Raw genomic sequence first — 24,665 nt, 5'->3', positions numbered from 1 at the left:
TTTATACAGGATGTCCCAACAGAACACATCTGCAGGGCCTCCACATGGGCATCAACACATACCTTCACCCAACATTATGCGATACAGACATTCGCTAAGACAGAGACAAAACATTTGGCCACGCAATACTCTCGGCCTCAAAGGCTTAGCATTCAAAGCTCCCACCTCCTACTACAAATACTACTTTGTAATCACCTAAGGTGGAGCACCCACGGGGACACTCCTGAAAGAAGAAGGGAAGGTTACTCATCTGTGTAGTAACTGGAGTTCTTTGAGATGGTTGTCCCTGTGAGTGCTCCACCACCCATCCTCCTCCCCTCTGCTTCAGAATACAGCACATCCGGATCAGAGAAGGAACTGAGGGGAGAGCGCAGCCGCGCATGCGCAGTAGCCTCTTCAGAACACACACACTGGCTCCTTGCATGCGTGGCCGGCCAGGGGTACTGCTTTCCCAAATCTCTGAGGACAACCATCTCAAAGAACTCCAGTTACTACACAGGTGAGTAACCTTCCTTTCCTCGGTACCGAGGCATGATTCAGTGCCTCAGATACCTCTGTGACTCCCACGATGGCATTGACAACACCAGTTGGACATTACACCCAACACAGAGACTTATTAGTTTCATCGACTTATAACTCACCATTTTTAGCCTCTGAGCTCTCTCTCGCTATGTTATCACAGAGATCACTCTCTCAGGAAAGATTTTCATTTGAATCTGACGATGAATTCTCCTTACACTGATCAGACTATTTACTCTTCTAGATTTGGGAATATGCCTTTATATTATGGCAGTCCCTGGGTATACCCCCAACCGACCCATACCCTTACTGGCAATACTATCAGAAATGGCAATATTATCAGAAACATCAGCATGGCCGGAAATGACACAAAGTGCAGTATCCCCCTCTAAATAGATACAAGAAGGGGTCACACCCACACAGGAGGCAGCACTCTTTCTGAACTAAACTGACTCCCTCCTCCCCAGTGGAGGGAAGGTCTCTGGCCGCAGCTCCAACTACCTCAGATGACGCTGCACATTTCCAAGACCCTTTTAAATACGTAGTTGCTGAATTAAACATTCCCCTTTAGGAGGTTGTAGAAAATCAACATGAGGTAACTGACATATTGTACTCTGTAACACTGTCAAAAATAACACTGCCAATTAATCCAGCAATAATGGAACCGGCAAAGATGGCGTGGCAAAATCTGTCATCAGAGAACAGATAAGAAATATTATGTCCCACCCAAAGGTTCTGAATTTCTTTTAACTCACCCAGTACCTAATTCCCTCATAGTGGAGGTTGCACAACAAAAATCCAAGCAGCAACAATACCGATCCACTCCATCGGACTGCGATAGCAAAAGGCTTGACGCATTTGGGTGCAAGATAGATACGTCTTCTACTTTACAATTTCGCGTTTCGAACTACGCAGCTTTATTAAGCAAATATGACCACAGAAATTATACCAAACTGAACAACTTTACTGCAGATATTCCCGAGGCTCAGAAACAACAGTACAAAACACTGGTATCGGAAGGTCACACGACTGCTAGAACAGCATTACAAGCTGTGTTAGACACGGCTGATACAGCAGTAATAATGAGAAGGGTGTCGTGGGTTAGCTCCACTCCATTCCCCGGAGAGATTCAATCTACAATGGAAGATCTGCCTTTTGATAGTCAGAAATTGTTTGCAACTGACACCAATGAAATTCTCCACTCCATGAAAGACTTCAGAGTGACTCTTCAGTCTTTGGAGTTCTATAACCAACTCCCTAGAAGAGGGCAATATAGGTATCAGCCCTACTCGAGACTTCGATACCCTCCATATGCATAACATTACAATAGACAAGACCAACAACAACAGAGCAGAGGCAGAACCCAGCAGTGCCGCCCTTCCTCTACCAACAGTTGCAGCATTCCAATAAGCACATTTGAACATCAGGTCGAGGGTCTGGAGAGCCTCCCACCTATTCCGGAGCCATCGATACGAGCAAATCTGTTCCATCACCCTTCTTTAACAACTGGCAATGTATAAGCTCCGATAGAAGGAACCTGCAGATAACTGAAAAAGGCTATCTTATTCCCTTTGTGTCCTTACCCCCTTCCAACTCCCCTTCCCTGTCTCTTTTCAGGGACCACTCTCATGAGATACTACTTCAACAAGAGGTAGAGCACCTTTTGCAAATAGGGGCGATTGAACCAGTTCCCACACAATTTAGAGACAAGGGGTTCTACTCCCATTACTTCTTGACAATAAAAAAAGGTCGGGGGGTCGAAGACCCATCCTAGATCTTTGAGCCCTCAATAAATTCATTCAGAAACAAGAATTCAAGATGGTAACGCTTGCTACTATATTACCAGCATTGGAATAGGATGATTGGTTCTCATCCCTTGACTTGCAAGACACAGAATTTCACATTGCCATCCACCCTGCTCACAGAAGTTTTCTTCGTTTCGTTGTAGATTCTCAACACTACTAATTCGAGGTGCATCCACTTGGCCACTCTGCGTCCCTGAGGGTGTTTTCAAAGGTTCTGGCGGTTGTCACAATGTATCTGAGAAAACTACACTGTCTCCTACACAAAAGATCCAATTTATAGGAACATGGCTCCACAATGGCCACCGCATCCCTACCTACAGACCTCTCCCCACTGTAACTTGAGACCATTGCTCCTTGTTCTGCCATCCTTTACTACTGTGAACAGCCTTTCTCCATCCTCTTTGGAACCTCCCTTCAGGAAGTTGAAGGCTGCTATCAAATCCCCCCTCAGTCTTCTCCTCAAACCTAAACTAAACAAACCCAAATCCCTCAGTCTCTCCTCATAGGTCATGTGCTCCAGCCCCCTAACCATATTAGTCACCCTCCACTGGACCCTCTCCAATATGTCCACATTCTTTCTTTAGTGGGGAGCCCAGAACTGGACACAGTACTCCAGATGTCACCTCATCAGAGCTGAATAAAGGGGAATAATCACTTCTCTAGATCTGGTGGCGGTGCTCCTCTCAGTGCACCCTAATATGCCATTAGCCTTCTTGGCTACAAGAGCATACTGTTGGCTAATATCCAGCTTCTCATTCACTGTAATCCCCAGGTCCTTTTCTGCAGAACTGTCCCCAGCCTGTAACAATGCTTGGGATTCTTCCATCCCAAGTGCAGGACTCTACACGTGATCTTGTTGAACCTCATCAGATTTCTTTTGGCCCAATCCTCTAATCTGTCTAGGTCACTGTGGACCCTATCCCTGACCTCCAGTGTATCTACTTCTCCCCCTAGCTTAGTGTCATTCTCAAACTTGCTGAGGATATAGTCCATCCCCCTCATCCAGGTCATTAATAAAGATGTTGAACAAAACCGGTCCTAGAACCGATCCTTGGGGCACTCTGCTAGAAACCAACTGCCAACCTGACATCGAGCCGTTGATCACTACCTGTTGGGCTCAACATTCTAGCCCGCTTTCTATCCATTTTACAGTCCATTTATCCAATCCATACTTCCTTAACTTGCTGGCAAGAATATTGTGGGAGACTGTATCAAAAGCTTTGCTAAAGTGAGTTGACTTGCTCACAAGAAGTACAAATGGTCCTTCATACAGTGGAGCCCAGAGCACCCATAAGACTTAACTACCATCCTCCTTACCTACCATCCTCGATTATCTTCTGCACCTTAAACAAGCGGGCCTTGCAATAAGCTTCATTAAAGTTCACCTTGCTGCTATTACTACCTTTTACTCTAACGGTATGTCTACACTACAGCGTTATTTCGAAATATCTGTTTAAAGGGACCCCCCCCGGACAGCTGGTTCTCAGCTTTCCCTGCTTGCTTGCCTACCTCGATGAGGGACACCAAAGCATTTTGTCTCTGCGTGCTCTTGTTGCCCTCACTTGGGACACCACAGCACTCTGCAGCATGGAGCCAGAGTTGCCCCTGGCCACTCTGGTGCTTCTCGTGGATGCATTGCTGAGAGCCTGGCTGCATTTTCTGCAGGCTGCCATCCAGGAGGTCCATCGGGGGGCTGTCAGTATCCAGGAGGCCCTGGGGGAGAGCTTCCATCCTGAGGAGCACTAAGAGCCTTCCTGGTCTGCCTCACTGAGGGCTTGTGCCTCATTCCTCCCTCACGTCCTTTCACTTACCCCTCTGTAACCTCCCTTCCTGATGTCAAATAAAATACATGTGTTTTCATGAACACAAACTTTCTTTATTTAACAAAACGGGGGGGGGGGGAGGATAAAACTGTGGTGAGACTGGGGAAAGGAGGCGGGAGAGAGGAGAAGAGAGGCTGGGAGAAGGGAGAGGGAAACCTGGGAGGAGGGAGCTGGAAGGGGGAAACAAGGGGAAGAAGGGGCAGGGGAAGCTCAGGGCTTAGGGTTAGGGTGTCTCGCCAGACCAACCTGATTTTCATGCAAACCTGCTCCTGGGTTCGCATGTGGCCTTTGGTCGTGTCGAAGCAAAAACACGCTCCTCTCTGTTTAGGCGGCTAACAACTGATTTGCTTTATTGATCAGTAAAGCAAAGTGAGCCAAACGTGGTCCCAGCAAAGTCGGGCCCAGTAAAGCTGCTAATACAATCAATCCTAGAATCTTTATACCCTAAGCCAAACAGTCTGATGTCAGGGCATCCAATTACAGAAACCCTCAATTAAATTTGGAAAAACAAAGCCTTATCAACAAGATGGCGGACAGGTACGAGGGAGTACATCTCCTGTCCCAACCAGCCCAATTAACACATACCAATAGCCCATCCTGTAGGCCTCTTCTCACGGGGTGACAGAAAGTTCACTCTGGTCTACGTGCTTGAGAGAAAAGCTGAAATGGTTTCTGATATACAAGATGGCTTCTAGCTAAACATAAAATAGCTTCTACAGTCGCCAGGCTGGCAGCTATCTTGCCATAGATGGCTGCATTCCTCCGTCTAGTGCGGAGATCATGGACGTTGGAGGCATCCCCCCAAACCTGAATAAGGTCCACGATCTCCACCCTGGACCAGGAAGTTGCATGCCTTCTCCGGGCCCTGGCAGGCTCCAGGGAGCTGGCAGACTGCTCGTGGGGAGTGGTGGAGGGCTGACTGCCAGTTGCTTGCTGGCTCATGTTTTGAGGCCATTGGGTCAGGGGCAGCGACTGCTGGCTCTGGGCTGGCAGGCTTGGAGCTGACACAGACACTGTGGCTAGGGTCAACTCCTTTAAGGGCTCCGGGGAGAAGGGAGGGAGAGGAGTGTTCTTGGTTGAGGCCGGAGTGGCCATCAGGGCACCCTGGGAAGGCTGGAGGCCCCCTATTTCAATATAAGTTTCTACACAGCACTTATTTCGAATTAGCTATTTCGAATTTGGCATTATTTCTCATGGAATGAAGTTTACCAAATTCAAAATAAGCCCTCTGCTATTTCGAATTAATGTCGAAATAGCGGTTTGGCTGTGTAGATGCTAGTAAAGTTATTTCGAAATAATAGCTGTTATTTCGAAACAGCTTTGCTATGTAGATATACTCTAAGATAGACAACTCATCCATATTTGCTCCTCCACTCACCACGAGGTTTTTAAAGGGTCTGCACTCTTTAACCAGACATCAGTCCATCAATACAACCGTGGGACCAGCTGTTAGTACTGAATGCTCTAACTCATCCGCCTTTCAAATCAATGGCCATCACCTCATTATTATACTTATCCATGAAAACTGTTTTCCTCGTAGCTATTATGTCGGCAAGACGGGTAGGAAGGTTGCAGCCCTAATGGCTGATCCCCCATACACCACATTTTTAAAAAACAAGGTCACTTTACGTACCCATCCCAAATTCCTCCCTCTTCCACCTCAATCAGACAATACACTTTCCCACCTTCTTCCCCAAACCACTCGCCAATTCTTTCAAGATGAAAATGCCCACCCTTGACCTGCGCAGAGCACTCTCTTTTTACCTGCAGTGAACTATTCCTTTTCAGGCATTTCCCAGACTATTTGTCTCAATAGCAAACCACGGTAAGGGCCAGGCCGTCTCATCACAGAGACTCTCCCACTGGATCTCGGATTGTATCAAGCTTTCTTATGCACAGTCAGATAGCCATGGATCTGGTTGAGTGTGCCTTGATGCTATCTCAATAGCATTCCTCCGTGGAGTACCCATAAGACACATTTGCACAGCTGCTACATGGTCCTCCAACCACACTTTTGCAAAGCAGTACACATCGTCCTCCAACCACACATTTGCAAAGCAGTACAGGGACCTTTTTCCAGCCTGAAACTAGCTAAGGCGGTTCTTTCCACCGCTTTTCTGCCAGATCCGAAGTCCCTACCTCCCTAAAGGGGAATTAGATTTTTAGTCACCTAGGGTATGTCTAGACTGCACCCTCTGCCGGCAGAGGGATGCAGATTAGGCTGGGCCAAATTGCTAATGAAGCGGGGATTTAAATATCCCGCGCTTCATTAGCATAAAAATGGCCGCTACTTTTTTCCGGCACGGAGCTCTGTAGGACAAAAGCGGCAGTCTAGAGGCTGATCTATCACTAAAGAAAGACTTTTCCGATAGATCCTGTATACCTCGTTTTACGAGGCATAATGGATCTATCGGAAAAGGCTTTCTTTAGTGATAGATCAGCCTAGACTGATGCTTTTCTCTTTCAAAGCTCCGTGCCGGAAACAAGCAGCGGCCATTTTTATGCTAATGAAGCACGGGATATTTAAATCCCCGCTTCATTAGCAATTTCGCCCAGCCTAATCTGCATCCCTCTGCCAGCAGAGGGGTGCAGTCTAGACATGCCCTTAATGTGGAACATTCACAGGGACGTCTCTCTCTCGAAGAGGAGGTTACTCACCTTGATAGTAACTGACATTCTTCGAGATGAGTGTCCCTGTGGGTGCTCCACAACCCTCCCTTCTTCCCCTCTACTTTGCGATTCTGGCCTTCTCAAGCCATGGTTCTGGGGTAGAGAAGGAACTGAGGAGCAGGCGGTGGGGGGAGCTCATGTATCGTGATGCCTGCAACCTAACAGCATGCAGCTGCTGGTGCACAGCCCGAGGGACACTGTTATCAAATCTCCTCTCTGAGGCTCGGTGGCAGTGCACCTACCTAATGTAGAGCACCCACAGGGACACTCATCTCAAAGAACGTTAGTTACTAGCGAGGTGAGTAACCTCCTCTTGTGAAGAGGAATAAGCTTATTTTGAAATAGTTATTTCAGGAGTTATTATTTTGAAATATCTTATTTTGAAATAACCTGGTAATGTCGACATAGAGTGAAAAATATATCTGCTAATTCAATACTCTGAGCTTTGCTGTTGCTATCTGTTCAGTCAGCAAAGTGCTCTAAGGTACACCCCCTACTTACACCATAGCAATTTTTATTCTTTATGTAGTGGGATTCAATTGTTACCACTTATGTTTAACACCTGTGTGGAAAGTTTATTTTTTGGTGGGGGCTGTATAAGATGAGATATGCAGTTTTTTGCATTGTCTATTCAATTCAAAGCAAAGCAGGAATCATTTACGCTAACTCAGACTTCGGATAATTGGTTTTCGTTGATGCAGAAGTAGGGATGTAAACAAATAGTCAACTATTCGATAAGCAAATGCTATCGGGTAGTCGACTAGTGACTTGACTAGTCACTTTCTCCCTCCCTTGCTGCCTCTATCAGAGAGAGGCAGCAAATGGGGGTTCAGGAGCCAGCTGGGGGGAACTGGTGGTGCTTCCACCTTTGAAATGTAGCAAGACTAGGGCTCTTGCTACATTTCAAAAGCAGAAGCACTGTGGGAGCATGGGGCCAGAGGGAGACTCAAGCACCCTTATCGACTAATCAAATAATCTATGCAAATGCATCGACTATTCGATTAGTTAATTAATCTACATCTAATATCCTCACGCAGAAGCCTACAGAAAATATATGTGAAAAGCAATTGAAAGTATTTTATACTCAATGAGCAGGTTGTGCAAGGAAATCCTGTAAGTTATTTTTTCCGAAGGAAAAGGTAATGAGAGTTAATTGAGTTTTGTTTTGGTCCTAGTTGGATGTTCATACAGTTGGACAAAAGAGGCCTGCTACTAAACAGTTAACAAAAGGAGCTTTGTAAGTTGTATTTTTTTATACATAGTTTTGTTACAGCTATTTCTACTAATCTTTGCCTGTTTTACACTGTCATTTTGTAAACTGTAAATATAGCCATTGTATATTAGAATAAATGTTAATTATTGATATTAGTCATTTTCCTTTTAGTATTCTACAACAGTTACAGAAGGACCAGGCACATGCTGTGACACCAGATAAAAGTCAATTCAGATCATTAAATGATGCAGTCCAGAGACTCCTTTCATATCATGTGTGTCAGGGATCACTGCCAACGAAGGAGGATTTAAGAAAAGGTAATTTATTTTTTAAATTTGGTATGATAAAAGTGGTGCTGCTGCTTATTAGAATATTTAAGCAGTTAAATATTACTTTGGTGCTGAAAAAAGGATTGTGTAAATCAGAGTGAGAAGAGAGAAAACTTTTGTGAGACTGTGCTAGGTATTGAAGAATATAATCTAAATATATTTTGTGTCTTTTTTTAGTGGACAGTGAATTTGAATCTGTAGCCACACAGCTTCTGAAAAGGACACAAGCTATGTTAAATAAGTACAGATGTTTGCTCATAGAAGATGCAATGGTAAGATTTATAAGCAAGAAAAGTATTTTTGTGAAATGTATGGATCAGTTAGGGCAAATTGGAATGAACTATTTAAACAGATTTAATGTTCCACAATAGAGTGATCTTAGAATTGTATTACTTCCCTCTGTATCCACAAATATTGTGTGGCTACCAGTGAGCAGCTGTAGGTATCTGCAGTGGATCTGAAGCTATCAGCTCATACTTTGGGGGCTAGCAGAGCCTGGTGTCATGCTTATGGAATGTGGGTAAAGAGGGTGAACAATGCCAGGGGAACTCAAGAAGAACTAATCCACTAAGTGAAACAAAATACAGGACTATGTAGCACTTTAAAGACTAACAAGATGGTTTATTAGATGATGAGCTTTCGTGGGCCAGACCCACTTCCTCAGATCAAATAATGGAAGAAAATAGTCACAACCATATATACCAAAGGATACAATTTAAAAAAAATGAACACACATGAAAAGGACAAATCACATTACAGAACAGAAGGGGGATGTGGGGGGGGGGGGGAAGGAAGGTGAATGCCAGTGAGTTAATGATATTAGAGGTGGGGAACGGAAGATGTCTGTGAGTTAATAGTATTAGAGGTGATAATTGGGGAAGCTATCTTTGTAATGTGTAAGATAGTTGGAGTCTTTGTTAATTCCTCTGCGGAGAGTGTTGAATTTTAGCATGAATGCCAGTTCAGAGGATTCCCTTTCAAGTGCAGATTTGAATGTCTTCTGAAGTAGGATGCAGGTTAGCAGGTCATTCAGACAGTGTCCTTTCTGGTTGAAATGACAAGCACCTACCAAAGCAGCACCACACAAAAGTGCACTGAGGCACACCTCAGCACCAACTGAACAAACCCAGATGGACATTCAGTTGGCGCCACACTCACTGGGATCATCAGAGCCGTGCCTGACTCTCCAGAACAACCACAGTCAGAAGAGCAGGAGCCCATGTCTGAGGAGGATGACAGATCTCCCCTTCACAACTCATCTTCATCCCCTGCTGAAGCGATCATCCCTACAAGTACAACTCCTACAGATGACCTAAAGCAGTTGCAGGAGTTATTCAAACGTGTGGTCAATGCACAGGAAATAGCTCTCCAAGAGGTACAGGAAAAACAACAGAGGCTCCTCTGCATTTTACAATTGTCCACATCATATAAGGTAGTTCTCCCCATGGACGAAGCCATATTTGACTTGACTGACACTATTTGTCAGACACCAGCCTCAGTTATACTCACAAACCAAAGGGCAGATGGGAAATATTTTGTCCCTCCCAAGAGTATGGATTTTCTCTTCTCGCATCCGCCTCCAAATTCCTTGGTGGTGGATGCCATACATAACAGCACCAAATATCCGCAATTCCGGTTCAACCCCCAGGATAAGGACCATAAACATTTTAATATACTTGGCAGGAAGGTATATTCTTCGGCTACCTTGCAACTTTGGGTGGCTAATTATTCGGCATTCTGGGCCAATTTATGACCATACCAAACTACTCAAAGCTTCAGGATCTCATGTAGTTCCTCTTGGAGCAGAAACACCCCCAGCTTCAATCTGTAATGCAAGAGGGTCACGCTATTGCCTGCATGGCATTCCAGACAGCCCTGGACGTGGCAGACACTGTGGCACATAGCACTGCTACAGCAATTGTAATGTGCAGAGTCTCATGACTCCAAGCTACAGGTATACTGAGGCAGCTCCAATTGAAAGTAGAAGTCTTCTGTTCGACAAGTTCCATCTGTTTGCTAGAAAAACTGATGAGGTTTTGCACACTATGAAGGGCTCACATACCACCCTCAGAATGTTAGGGATGTATACTCCACCTAACAAGCATCAGAGATACAACTCATACTTAAGACCACAGAAGTCATGCAGTCACACAGACCTTATAATTTTAGACAAAGACAGAGACATCAAAAGCACAGACTGCAGTGTCAACGATAATCCATTACAAACCAACCTTCCACGCACACGCAGCAAATATGAAGGTTTGGTCGGGGTCTCAAGTAACATCTCCATTAGTTCATCTTCTATGCCATGGGTTCCCAAACGGGGAGCGTGAAGTAATTCTGGGGGGAGAGGTGTGAGCTGACCCAGCCTCCACCCACATCAAGTTTTGCTGCCCCAGTCAGTTCCTTTTTTTTTCCTCAACAAGTTTTATTGCTTTTTTTTGGAGGGGGGGGGGGCGGTGGGTGTGAGGGTTTTTCAAAAATCAAAAAGGGGGCATGATGCCAAAAAGTTTGGGAACCACTGTTCTACACCATCCAACCTTCAATTTACCCACCAGCTGTACTCCTTTTTCCAACGATGGACCAAGATAACATCCGACTGGTGGTTTCTAGAGATCATCAGTTTGGGTTATTCCTTACCATTCATGTCCATTCCCATTACTTACTCCCTGCCCCTCTTCAGGGACCCCTCTCACAAGAACTTGCTACAACTAGAAGTACAACATCTTCTACAAATCAGGGCCATAGAACCACTCCCTTTGGCCTATCAAGGAAGAGGATTCTATTCAAAATACTTCCTCATGCAGAAGAAGATATGGGATACTAGATCTTAAAAAACCTCAACAAGTAAATAACAAATTGAAGGTTCAAAATGGTCATGTTCGTAACCATCACCCCAGGATCGGACAGCAGAGATTAGTTCTCAGATCTCAACCTCCAAGATGCTTACTTTCACATAACCATTCATCCAGCATACAGACAATTCCTACACTTTAAAGTGGACGGCAACCATTACTAATACTGGATTCTCCCATTTGGCTTATCAACAGCTCCGAGAGTCTTCTCCAAAACTTTGGCAGTAGTGGCAGCACACCTCTGTTGTGCAGGAGTAATAATCTTTCCTGACTTAGATGAATCTGCCTTATCCAAGGCACATCCTACCACGATACCCAGGATATTGTCAACACAACCATCACTCTACTACTCAGCCTCAGATTCCATATTAACCATGAAAAACCCATGCAGACTCTTGAATTGATAGGAGCTTGAGTAGACTCTATCATAGCCAGAGCAACACTGCCTGAACACAGGTTTGAGTCACTCACCACCCTCATTAACACAGTACAGGCTTCATCAGCTGTAACAGTATGCAGGTGTTTCCAAATACGTTTATCTGCATTCTGTCCAAAGCTACCTGACAGTGCGATCCAGGAAGCGTTCCATAGCCTCCATGTCCAGTGGGGGATCACTTTCTGTCTCGACAGCACTAAGTCCTGGAGGATGTTTATAAGACTTTTCATCTCCTTCACCGAACATTCAAAAGCACAAGGTGTCTCCGCACAATGAATATCAAAATGGATCTTCTCCTGTGTCTATGCCTTCCATACCATCCATAACAAGCAGCCACCACTTGTTATCACACCCCCACCACCAAGGGGGTGGCATGAACCACAGCCTTCCTCCACAATGTCCCACAATGTCCCACTTGGGGACATGTGCAGGGCAGCAACCTGTTCCTCTGAACACACGTTCGCCAGACACAACGTGTTGACATCTTGTTTAATCCCAACATCAGTAGGGCATGTTGTCCTCTCCACTGTTTCTGGGTCTTGGCTCCAAAACCCACCTCCACAAAGCCGACACTGCTCTTCAAACACATAAAGTGGATCACCCACGGGGACAGCACTTGAAGAAGAAGAGAGAGTTACTTACCTTGGGGAGTAACAAGGGTTCTTTGAAATGTGTATCCTTGTGGGTGCTCCACTACCATCCCTCCTCCCATTCTTCAGAACCTCTTCGGGGTTATGTTCAAAGTAGAGAAGTAATGCAGGCGTGCATAATCAACTGACACTCATGGCATGAGGGGCACTACTGCTCATGTGTGGCCTGGCAGGGCACTGCTAAAAAAGGTCATCAATCACTGGCACGAGGACAGGCCAGCATCTAAAGTGGAGCAACCACGGGGACACACATCTCAAAGAACCTTCGTTACTGCACAAGGTAACTCTTTCTAAAAGTACTATAGCACTTGACCTGTGATTTAAAAATCTGAAGTGCCTTCAAAATCTGAAAGGTTTCAAGTGTTGAGTATGCTTTCAGAAATCTTAAAAGACCAACACTCTGATGTAAAAATTACAGAACCTGAACCACTAAAAAAGAAAATCATGAAAATGAACATGTGTCAGTCTGCACTGCTTTGGATTATTATTGAGTAGAACTGTCATCAACATGGTCACATGTCCTCTGAAATGGTGGGTGAAGGGACATATGAATCTTTAGTGCATCTGGTACATAAATATCTTGCAATGCCAGCTATACCAGTGTCACGTGAATGCCTGTTCTCATTTTTAGATGACATTGTAAACCAGACGCAGGTAGAAATATCTCCTGCACATGTAACCAAAGAAGTAGGACTGAGTAGACTTGTAGATTCTAAAGTTTTACATTATTTTGTTTTTGAGTGTTGTTATGTAATAAAACTAAATTTCCAAGTTTCACTTTCACGAAAAAGAGATCACACAATAGTACTTGTATAAGATGACTTGCAATACTATTTCTTTTGTTTATTATTTTACAGTGTAATATTTGTAATAAATAATAATACAAAATGAGCACTGTACACTTTGTATTCAGTATTGTGATCGGAATCAATGTATTTGAAAATGTAGAAAAATATCCAAAAATATGCAAGAAATTTCAATCAGTAATCTCAGTGCAATTAAAACTGCGATTAATCACAATTAATTTTTAAAAATCACAATACATTTTTGAGTTAATCGTGCATTAATTGCAATTAATCGAGCCATATATATCTTATATAATTTTAACTTTTTATTGTTATTTATCACTACATATACCCATTCATAAAAAGAACTGTTTGCTTTTTAATTTGCCAGTAATGTCAGTTTCCCAATAGTAAATTTAAGTTGATAAAATTTATGTTGTGGTTGAGAAAAAGAAATTAATGAAAATATGCACAGAGTTTGATCAAGTTCCTTCATGCTGTTTAAAGCGTCATGGTAATCCCAAACTTGTGATTTTACTCTGTTAGGCATTGTACAAATTCATAGACTGTCATTGCCCAAAAATACTAGTGGAATAAAAAAAAGAAAAAAAACCCTAAATTTTCATTTAAAATTAGGCCTGTCAATTGACCTGAGTTAACGCCTGTGATTAATTTTTTAATGCGTTAATCGCAGGCATTAATGCTGCACTGCCCCTTTGAAGTGCTGCTCCGGCACTATTATGGGATTGTTGTTTTTTTAATTTGAAACATATGAAGTGACTTCTAGGAATTTTCTTTTGTAGCGGATAAATCCCTCTGCAGAAATGGTTATGATTGACAGGATGTTTAATCAGGAAGAAAGGGCATCTCTGTCTCGGGATAAGCGTCTTGCACTAGTGGATCCAGGTGAGAAATGTTTTAGCTTCAGCACTGTGAAGTAGAAATGTATTTGTATAATCTTACAGGCATTAAAAATATTAGGTCCATACTGAGCTATTGATAATTAAGTGCAGTTCTATTTGAAATCATAGGATTCTGCTTCAGAATTAATGGTTCGTGGTGAAATCAGATTTTCAGTTGATGTGTTTTGCATCAAAATATGTTAATTTTTTTCTTAGGAAAAAATGGGCACACTGGCGGGAAACTATGCAAAAATGCTTTTTGCAACATTCATTTTTGCTATCATTTTTGCAATAACCTTTGGATGGGTTCTTTGAGTCTGCAGCTGGCCAGGTACTGCAATACTGCGAGAATGTGAATTCCCTCATTCACTTCTATGAAGTGTTACTTTTGGAGCCCAGTGACCACTTAAATTCTAGCATTCTTTACCAATTCACTATTGACTGACACAACCAGAAACATTCAACAGATGTACTTCTGTAGTATAGTTGCATCTTAATGTTCTGTTAATCTTAAAAGACATTAAAAATGTAAAATACAAATATTTGGGCAGTCAAATATTCTATGAAATGGCATTCCTCAAGACACTATATTCAGATAGTTTCAGAGGGGTAGCCGTGTTAGTCTGTAACTGGAAAAACTTAAAAAACAATCAGTAGTCTTGCAGCCCCTTAGAGACTAACAAAATGTATATTGTATCATGAGCTTTTGTGGGCATAACCCACTTCTTCAGATGAAACTTCTTAAGTTCTCAGATAGTTAGGCTGCTTGAAAAAGCTTTGGTGCCTTAATTTACAAACCTTACTTAATGGAATAGGAGATGTAGGATATAGGTAAAATGTATATGATCCTGCCCACATCTCAGGATGCAGTAATTTGTGGGTTTATTATAAACTTAGTCCACTAGCAAAGATGTAATACTCAGGGCTCAACAAATGGTTGTTTCTACTTGCCCGTGATGAGTAGATTTCAGCTGGTCGCTCTGTGCGCCCTATTCATCGGCGCTGCACACATGCGCAGTGCCGCTCTGGCGCATGTGCAGTGTGCCTAGCAAGTAACTCTTGCCACAGTTTGTCAAGCCCTGGTAATACTTGTAACCTCCCATACCCAAGCTTGACCCCAGATGTACAGTGCCTTCCTTTCTAATTTTATTTGAAATGTTAGTTTTACTAAAATTCTTTTAAGAACATACTATTTATTTGTAATGAAAGTAAAACATGAAAAAGACTGCTATAAGAACAAAACTTCAGGGAATATAGCATGGATTGAGAGATATCTTGGGTAATGGAAATACACAAGGAAAGATGCATGCATCTTACTATAATTATGGGGTCTCCTTTTTATTTGCTAAGCACTTTATATCATCCTGTTCAAAGTGGGCAGAGAACCCAGTAATTCTGTTTCAGGGAAGATTTCATGATTTTGAAATTTGATTTAATTCCAGTTCAGAAGGAAAACAAAAAATTTTGAAATTGCCTGTAAAACAGAATTACCCTTCTCTGCTCAGGTCTATTAGACGTTTTGGCAGAATGCCAGGAGCAGGGGATCCTGAAGACCATGACTGCCATAAAGCTATGAGCCTGGAACACATGACTTTAAAAAAATCTTCAATGTATTGAAGAGCATTTCTATTTGAACAAATTGGAAAATTTTGACAAAAAGGATTTTATTGATTTTTCACCCAACCATTTCTGAACCCTACTGAGAATTAACTCAAAATAGGAAGTTTGAATACAAGCTCATTTTCTGTAGAATTAATATGTGCTATGAGAAGATATTTGTCATGGAAAACTGCATATCCCCCATTTACTCAGAAACTTTCAATAGGGACAGAAGAGCTTCAGAATCTTGAAACAGCCAGTACATATAAGGCTCAGAGCAATGTTAGAAATTGTCAAGGGGAAAGTCTGAGACTGTTCCAGATACTGAAACTTCCCCATCATACATAATTTGTCCAGCTTGTATCTGGCTTTATCTGAGAGTAGAGTGCGCTAAACTTTGCCCATGGTTAATTAGGTCAAAATTTCAAATATTAATCATTGAACCAGAAAAATATTTAACCATATGTCTATGATTCCATTAAAGTCACATGCTTAAATGCTGACTTGTAGAAGTCATTTTCCTAGAGTACTATCAACAGATGAATGGTCTATTTGCTGAGTTGAGCTCTGGTTTGCCACAAATGTTTTTGTGAAAGCCAAAAAAGACTTTCAGCGCTGAATAGGTTCTGTTATCCAGTAAATGTACAGTAAATACTAGAGCCATTTTCAAACAAAGGATGGCAATGTGAGCAAATAATTGTTTATTCACGGTCAGTAATGCTAGCACATTAGAACTTTTTATGTTTTACTATCTGATATTTCATATCACCATATTAATTTTTTTTTAAATTTTCAGATGGTTATCTGGCTGATTTTTGTTGTTCCGCTAAACAATTTGATGAAACTGCTGACGAAGCCCAGCCCAATGAAAGTGATCATCAGTGTAGTAAAACATTGACTTCTCACAGTCAAACTACCAAGACCCAAACAAGAGACCGATCAAAATCTAGCACAGCGGAGTCTACAAATCACGATAAACTTCATTTAGTGCCTAACAACGTTATGACACAAGAAGGAAAACTTTCTACTAAAAAACCAGAAAGCCTCACTAAAGCTTTAAAGTTTGAGAAGGCTAGCTGTTCTCCTGACAGTCAATACATGGCTGTTTATGAAGAGAAATTAGCTGGTAAAGGTCTTACCAAGACCAGTGAAAATTCTTCAAGTTCTGAAGAACTGTCAAAACCTTTGTCAAGAGCCAATCATGGTACACACAATAAAATGTCAAGGAATACAGTTGAATCTCACTCAGAAGGAATATGTAATAACTCCCTTCAAGACAAAACTCAGAGGACCTTTCCAAAGAATGAGATTTTACATCCTGACAATATGAAAGGCTCTGGTGAACCCCAACAGGAATTACTCCTGAGTAAGAGTTTAGAAACTACATTCAAAAACATTCTGGAACTGAAAAAAACTGGGAGACAGCCACAAAGTGAGGCCACTGGTAGTGGCTCTGTAGAATTAGACTTTTCAAACTTTTCACCAGTTGCTTCACAGGAAAACTGCCTGGAAAAATTTATTCCGGATCACAGTGAAGGTGTTGTAGAAACAGACTCTATTTTAGAAGCAGCTGTAAATAGTATCTTAGAGTGTTAATAGTTACAGTACTATGAACAAATTTTGTTTCTCGTATTAGAAGCAAATGTGAATGACACCGCAAGTACAGCCTGACATATGGCAAAGGTTAATCTTTCTAAACTAGATTCTGTTCTGTGTTTGAGAGCAATACTCATTGTGATTACAGTGAGATATACAGTAAAGTTAATCCTTGTTAGAATGCAGTCTGTTGGGGCCTACACATTTCAAGTATTATAATGACAGTGCTTATGGTAATTGTCTAACACTGCAACTTAATGAGATTGCAGTTCACCAGGCCCTACGTAATAAGGTAATATACTGACAATCACAGTCAAATGAAAGGACAGATTCAAGAAAACTTTAAAAGACAAATGGAAGCAACAATTTTCTCCCTTTCATAAATCACTAGATTTTAATTTTTTTTCCAAGAAAATTTAGTTGTTAAATACCCATTTTACCTTTATTCAGAAATGATTGTCTGATTCATTACTGAATCCAACTGCTCTAGGATTTCAAGTTGGAAGAATGTCATCAGTATATTTGTAGGGAATCATATTGGAAGTGCTTTTCTGTTGTCACTGAGCAGAAAGAACATGAGTATATCTGTAGTGAGTGAATTTAGTCTATGGAATGATACTGTATAATCTTAGTCACAACGGTATGATATGAAATAATGTATGACCGACTAAAGAAAGAAGAACAGAAACCAATAAGTGGCAAGAGGTCATAATAGCACCATGAATTTTATATATATATAAATACAGATATGTTAACACTTGAGGAGAAGGATTTGCATTTTATAATTGAATTAGATCAAACTAAGTCTTTCTGAAGAGGTATAAATGTTTTTTAAAGAACAAGTGTCAAAAGCACTTTTATTTGAAAACAGATTAAATTAGTAGTTTGTACTTCAAGAGGACATTATCCTTAACCTGAGAAGTTTAAAGGCCAGTGTTTTTGCTTGTTTCTGCTTCTCGCGGCCAGAAAATATTAGTCATCCACAGCAGCAGTCATAACTACCAAAATATGTACAGACCAAAGTTAATCAGCTGTCCCATTATTAAAACATATCTAAACTTGTATAATTTTTAATTCACCTTTCAGAGCCAAAGGAAATCCTTGTGTGATTTGTATTTGGCTGGTGTTCACATTGATGAAATAGAAGTTTGTTATTTTATTTATTTATTTTTAATATCTGTCATTTTCCCTTTTAATGCCCTGTGCTTCTTTTCTAATGGCTTACTTTGGTCATTAGTACTGTTGTGCATACAGTCTTCTGCCATTAGCAAAATGAATCTAGCATACTCAGAAGAGTAGAGTGGTTGTGATTTCTAAGGCATGCTCTCTCTCTCTTTCCCTCTTACTTCCTGTTGCTCACAAAAATAAACAGCCACATTTCAGAACTTGTTGATTGCCATTATCATAATTTAGAGACTCATTGTGACAAACTGTGGTTGTCAGTCAGATTGCCAGAACTTCCAGGAAAGAAAACAAAAAGTCAAGTTTTGCTATCATTTACACACTGAGTTTGTACCCTCATAAAAGAGAGCAGAATTTGGCCCTTGAGAGCACAAAATTATAATGCACTTCATTGTGCTGAACTGCAGTCTACTATGTGATAACATAAGAAAACCAAATCTAGTAATGCAACCTGAGAAAGATAACAATATTTAATATATAATTAAGGTTCAGTTCCCCTTCAATGTGAATGGAAATATAAATATTTTGTACATTATTAATTGCCATTTAAAAAAATTGTGCCAATTTTAAAGTACAAATTTGTCAAAATCCAACATTCCCAAATGTCTCATAAAACATTTAAAATAATAACACAATATTGCCAGTTTTAAATTTCTAGCTGGGCATCATTACAGTAGACTTGGCAGTTAGCTGTTTTCTAGTTAATGATACTGACAGTATAGTCTTTGCTGATTGCCTTTGAAATTTCGTAAAGATACTGATGGTGATTGTGAATCCTGAGGATTATGTATCTTATTGCTCATTCTGTTTCTGCCAGTATGAGCAGTCTAGAAAGGAACGCTGTAAATTATATCAGCCACATAAATTAGTTTAATTTTTATCTTATGAGAAAAAAGGCATGTTTATGGACCTTGTCACTTTTGGTATCCTCTCAATAGCATATAAACTTTCAAGCATTTGTATAGCAAACATATAACCCAAATATCAGAAAGTTTTGTCCACTATGTAAATTTATTTTTTCTGGGCAGTAAATTACAGAGAGTGAAAAATTAAGGTTAAGAAATGTTTTTTATGATTGTTGATTAGTTCAGACAAAAGTTTGTCCAAACATTTTATGTCAGGAATCCATTGAGCAAAGGCCAGCAAACTTACTGTTGGATCATTAGTGTTCTGTTATTCGTTAATTTGAATTGAATTTTAGGAATAATTGTACTTTGTATAATGAAATAAAATAATCTCATACATGAAATATTGGTTTTAAAAAGTATGAATTGGAATCTGATCCAGTCAAATATTTTTAACACGCATGATTTTAAGCACATGCTAAAATATTTTGCTGGATCAGCAAGATGATTTCCAATGTTCTTGAATACTACTGCCTAAAGTTGAAATAAATTTTGAAACTGGCAATTACAAAAATATTTTAACTTTGAAAAGTTTAGCATAATTTATCTGTTAGATTAGGGAGGCCTTACAGACTGACTTCACTTAAAGAGGATGTGTCACTTATTGTCAGTGTGGTATGGACTTTATTTGCTTAAATACCTTCATTTGTATAGTATGTCTCACTTGAAATTGCTTTGTATACATTTTGTAAAAATATTTATAAAATGTTTTGTAAAAAAAAGTATAACAAATTGCAGTTTATTTTGTTATGTTGGATAAATACTGTTAAAAGACACAAGTCAGTAAATATATTGTTAATCCATGGATAGGAAATGTTTAGTTGGAGATTACAGATTGAAACAACCATTGCAATACAGCCAAAGATTTGGGAAAAAAGAATATCTGTGATTGTCTTGATTTAACCAAGATGAGTGATAACATTTCCAAAAAAGGGGTTATTTTCAGTTTCAAGTAATATGGTTGCAGAACATTCTGACTTGCAGTTTTTTTTATAGTGCAACTGTATTAAGAAATAATCTGTTTAATAGCCCATCTTTTCATGCTGTGCATGTAATTTTTTAAAGAAATGCTAATAAGCCACGGGTCATGTGGAGCATAAAAACATCATTATTTTTAATCTTTTCTCTCAAAGTGCTCAAGTTGGCTATGCCTTGTATATTATCACAAAATTCCTTTCTTAAAGTGATATGGTGTCTGAAAGAAGGAACAATATGGTATTATGGACTAAATCATCTCTCCTCTGCCACGGTGTGCTGTACAGGTAGTGCTTTCTCCTCCTCTGGTAAATCTTCACACAATGGAGGCATAAACTTTTAGGACTAAGAAATTCAGGTGAGAAGAGTGCTAGTTGCCTTGGAGAGGGCATATCTTGGTGAAACATGAGTGATGCCACGTGTAGGGGTCAATTGCGGAAGAACTCTGTCCGTGTGAAGTACAGGGGTGGTGAGGCCTGCATTCCCTCCCTTTCCCATTCTCCCCCCTTTCCCTACTACTGATGAGCCAGAAGCAAGGCTCTAGGAACATACGCCATTGTAGCAAGAACGAATTGTAGATAAGGGCAGGAACATAACAATCTTGTTTACCTAAATGTACTGATCATGTAAATAAAGACAAAGGACAAGCAGTACAACTGAGCCATACTGTAACAAGCAATGAGTAACCCCGGAAATTTCTAAACTGACACAAACAAGGTAGAGACACAGATTAAAGCTGCATCAGAGCACAGCAATTTGGACCTCACCGATGGACTTTGGGTACCGGTGCCTCGGAAGCTGAGACAGTCTCCCACTTCATCCACAGCTGAAATGGGTTCCCCAGCTACCAGAAGGGATGTAAGAAATGCTGCTTTTCCTGTCATGTTGTTCTTTTAATTAAGGGGCACAGCTGATAGCTATCAGGAAATAAACTGCTTGTGTTTGACAGATACCTGGATAGCATGTCTTTGTACTTTGAGAACCCAGTGTCGGACCTGAGACAGTCTTGCCGGCAACATTTTGGCGCAGCAAGCAGGGTTCTCTTGGTAAAAATCGCTCAGCATGTGGAAGAAGGGGAAGCAGATGGGCGAGGGAGAGAGTAGGGTAGAGTGCCAAATTCTAGTCTGGCTGTGCACATCAGCCTGGGGTTCGGTTGCTCAAATCTGGTATGATGTAATGCCTGCCATGCGGTTTGAGGGGGAGTTAGCTGATGGGGTCAGTCCTGCTGGTATCCAAAAGGTACTGGAGGCATTGGAAGTGCATAAGAAGGATAAGAGGGTGTGTCAGGCTGGATGGCTGTTCCTAAGTGCATTCTGCAGTGTATGTGAAGAGGAGAAGGAGTAAACTATGTTTTTAAAACGAGTATTGCAAAAGTTTAGGCATGGCCTATGGTCTGACAATACTTTAGCTTGTTTATATTATGCAGATCTTGAAAGCAAATTGGCAAATGTTTACAAACCCTTAATCTCACTCAAAAGATATTGCTGCAGTTTGGTTGTTATGAAAAACCATGTACTGAGGAGTATTTTAAGAAAAATTAGCTGACTGCAAAAATGAACATTTGGATTTTTACCTAAGTAAAGGAATCAGAAGGTCTGATAGCTAATCAAGGAGCCCATCCTTCTTACTAAATTAATAATGGACAAAACCTGTGTCCATGGAAAGTAGCCATTTAGCAGGAAAAGCAGAATCAGGTACAGACCATAAGAAGGAAATAAGCCTGTATAAAAGGGGTAAGAGGTTTGGGGCCCTGTGTGGGCATAGTAGAAAGAATAAGGAAAGCAGTAGTGCAGGCATTAGAAAGTTAAATTACTAGGAAATGAGGAAAGTTTTCATTTGAGGGATAATGCAAATGCTTAAGGGTATGAGAAGGTGTGAAGTTGACTTTGTGGGAGTGTGGAAGATATTAAGTAATTGTAATGTATTAGAAGGAAATCTGCTATAATGGACTACTTGTTTTTGTGTGGCCTCTCTCTGAAGCAATGTGTAAATAATACAGGCAACGAAACTACTAATTTAAGTAGTTGGCTATGGACACTATTGTTAAATTTGCTAAATGGGAAATAAGGGATTCTACTGGAATTTAACTGGTCAGATGCATAACAGGGAATGCATTGTAAATTTGTGAATCTGTTTGGTAGGTTTCAAACGAATTGGTTTTATTTTGTTTTGGATAATGCCCTCTCACTTAAAATTGCAAACTGACAAGACACTTTGTACCAGACTAGTGCTGCTTCTCTTGGGACATTTAACTCTTAAGGTGGTTCTAAGAAAACAAACTTTTATGCTAACAAGCTACATAAAACCTGTAAAACACCTGATGTACTTCAAAGAGAAAGCCTTTTAGGCTTGCTGGAAAGGTAACTAGCAAACACCTTGTGCTAAGGAAAATCACTATAGCAGTAAAGCCTCTCAGTTACTACCTATGAATACATTTGGAGCTTCACAACAGATAGATTATTAAAAACCTGGTTTGTAGTGTAAAAGGGAAATTGAGGCATACCATCTTTAACTTAATTGAGCAGTGAAGTACTTTACCCAAACCCTTAAAAGCTGGTTTAAAAAACAAAAGCATAAGTAATTATTGGGTAACAACAGGCTGATCAAGAAGTCAGCAAGAATACTTGTAACAGAAAGAAACATTTAAAAATAGGATGTGCCACCTCCATGATGGTAGGAAAATGTTCTTTTGTCTTTCAGAACATCAGAAAGTGCTGGTACCAGCTGAAGAGCAACTGAAAAAAAAACTGTTTAGTCCAATCAAACAGCAATTCTAAAAAACTTAGTGGAAGGATAATAGTTTAGTAATTGTTTAAGCTAGGTGAATGCTAACAATGTTTCCACAGGTAAACAAGAAAAGGAACTAAAGGGTAACCATGAGACCGTTCCTGCTGCAGCTCCTGCTACCCCTATGGAGCCTGACTGAGGGAGCAAGGAGTATACCATATGAAAAGGAGGACTGGGAGCGGGGTACCAACCCCCTTCCACCTGGTTTGCTTTGCTTTAATTCGCCACACTAATGAAGTATTTAGCTTTTACAGAACTTACTAACTATGAAAGGGGCTTGGCCAGAGGTAACAATAAATCTGCAAGTGGAACATCAGAAAATTTTGATAGAATCATACACCAGTGCTCACAACAATAGGGAAACTAGGAACCTCACCATTGTAATAACAGCCGATTGCCCAGTTACTCTGGTGCTATGTGCCTGATGCCTTTAAAAGGTCTGAAGACAATCATGGAATTGCATGGGTTCCCCATTAATAATGAAAGACATTCTTAAGCCATGCTGTGGTCCTCTTGAGGGACGGTATTTGCAATTAATGAAACCAGCATCCAAATCACCTTTAAAGGAGGACAGCTGCATACTGACATCCAAGGAAAATACAAGGTGCTTGTCTACCCCTCATTTAAACACAGCTACTTTGCATGAACTCACATGAATATCATTGCTTATCATCTCTTGTGAAAATGTTGCTGGAGCTCAAAAGGAAATCAGTTATTAGAAATCTTCATGATTTATATTATAATCTACTTTAATTTGTGTCAACAAGGCAAAGAATTTAAATGTAATTACATGATGCTTTTCACATGGATTCATCCTGTAACAAAATGAAGTTGGCTTTATGACTTGGTTAAATGTTGTTTGCATCCTTTTATTAAATAGTGTGGCTAAGCATTGTTTTCAGCGATAGAATCACCAAGAAAGTCTCCCAGATATCCAATACTTGTGAGACATAGATTATTACACAGCTGTCTTCCCTTTAAAGTACCTTTTTACTGTGATTGGGGTGGAATTCAATGGTGCTCTGGTTTTACTAGAAGGATGAGAAAACTCTAGTAGACTTTTTTTTTTAAATAGATACCGTAGCATTTTCTGTTGTAGTGTTTGGCACATAGATTTCCACCAATACCACTTGAACAGAGTGATAGAGAAAATAAGGACACACAGATGCCACATCATTCTAATAGCACCAGCATGGTTCAGATAATCATGATACCCCTTTCTATCAAGATTGTTCATCCAACCCATGATTCCTCTCCCTACTTCACAACCATAACATCACAGAGGCCAGTTATATCACCCCACATAAACTGTCTTCAACTTAAAGCCTGGCTAGTCAATGGGCTTCCACCCCTCTTCCAACAATTCTGGATTACCTTCTGGAACTTAAAGAATCACGCCTTTCTCTTAGTTCCATAAAGGTTCACCTTGTAGCAATCATAAGACTCTACCATAAGGTTGATACTTACACTGTATTTGCTCACCTTGTCACCAAAAGGCATCTAAATGCTATTCCTAGATATAAGACCACTGGCTGAGCCCTGGGATTTGCACCTGGTTCTCAAGGCCTTGATGTACAAACCCTTTGAACTATTGCCAGCTGGTCCCTTCTCCACTTATCCATGAAAACCACCTT

At 40.7% G+C, this 24,665-nt stretch overlaps 1 protein-coding gene across 2 annotated transcripts in view; it reads left to right on the top strand.

The window, feature by feature from the left end:
• BICRAL (BICRA like chromatin remodeling complex associated protein) overlaps positions 1-23,720 on the top strand; it is a 95,003-nt gene extending 71,283 nt beyond the window's left edge. The window contains exons 8-12 of one of the 2 annotated variants that reach the window (XM_075925436.1): positions 7,993-8,054; positions 8,202-8,347; positions 8,537-8,631; positions 13,889-13,991; positions 16,383-23,720. In XM_075925436.1, the coding sequence (XP_075781551.1) occupies positions 7,993-8,054; positions 8,202-8,347; positions 8,537-8,631; positions 13,889-13,991; positions 16,383-17,182 (1,206 nt within the window). In that variant the 3' untranslated portion in view covers positions 17,183-23,720. The remainder of the gene's footprint in view (positions 1-7,992; positions 8,055-8,201; positions 8,348-8,536; positions 8,632-13,888; positions 13,992-16,382) is intronic. The other variant, XM_006122087.3, reaches the window with a different exon arrangement.
• Positions 23,721-24,665: the final 945 nt, after the last annotated feature.

The sequence above is a fragment of the Pelodiscus sinensis genome, chromosome 3 (assembly GCF_049634645.1).
Source record: "Pelodiscus sinensis isolate JC-2024 chromosome 3, ASM4963464v1, whole genome shotgun sequence".
Lineage (NCBI taxonomy): Eukaryota > Metazoa > Chordata > Testudines > Trionychidae > Pelodiscus > Pelodiscus sinensis.
Note: the sequence above shows the minus strand (reverse complement) of the source record. Positions and strands in the feature narration are given on the sequence as shown.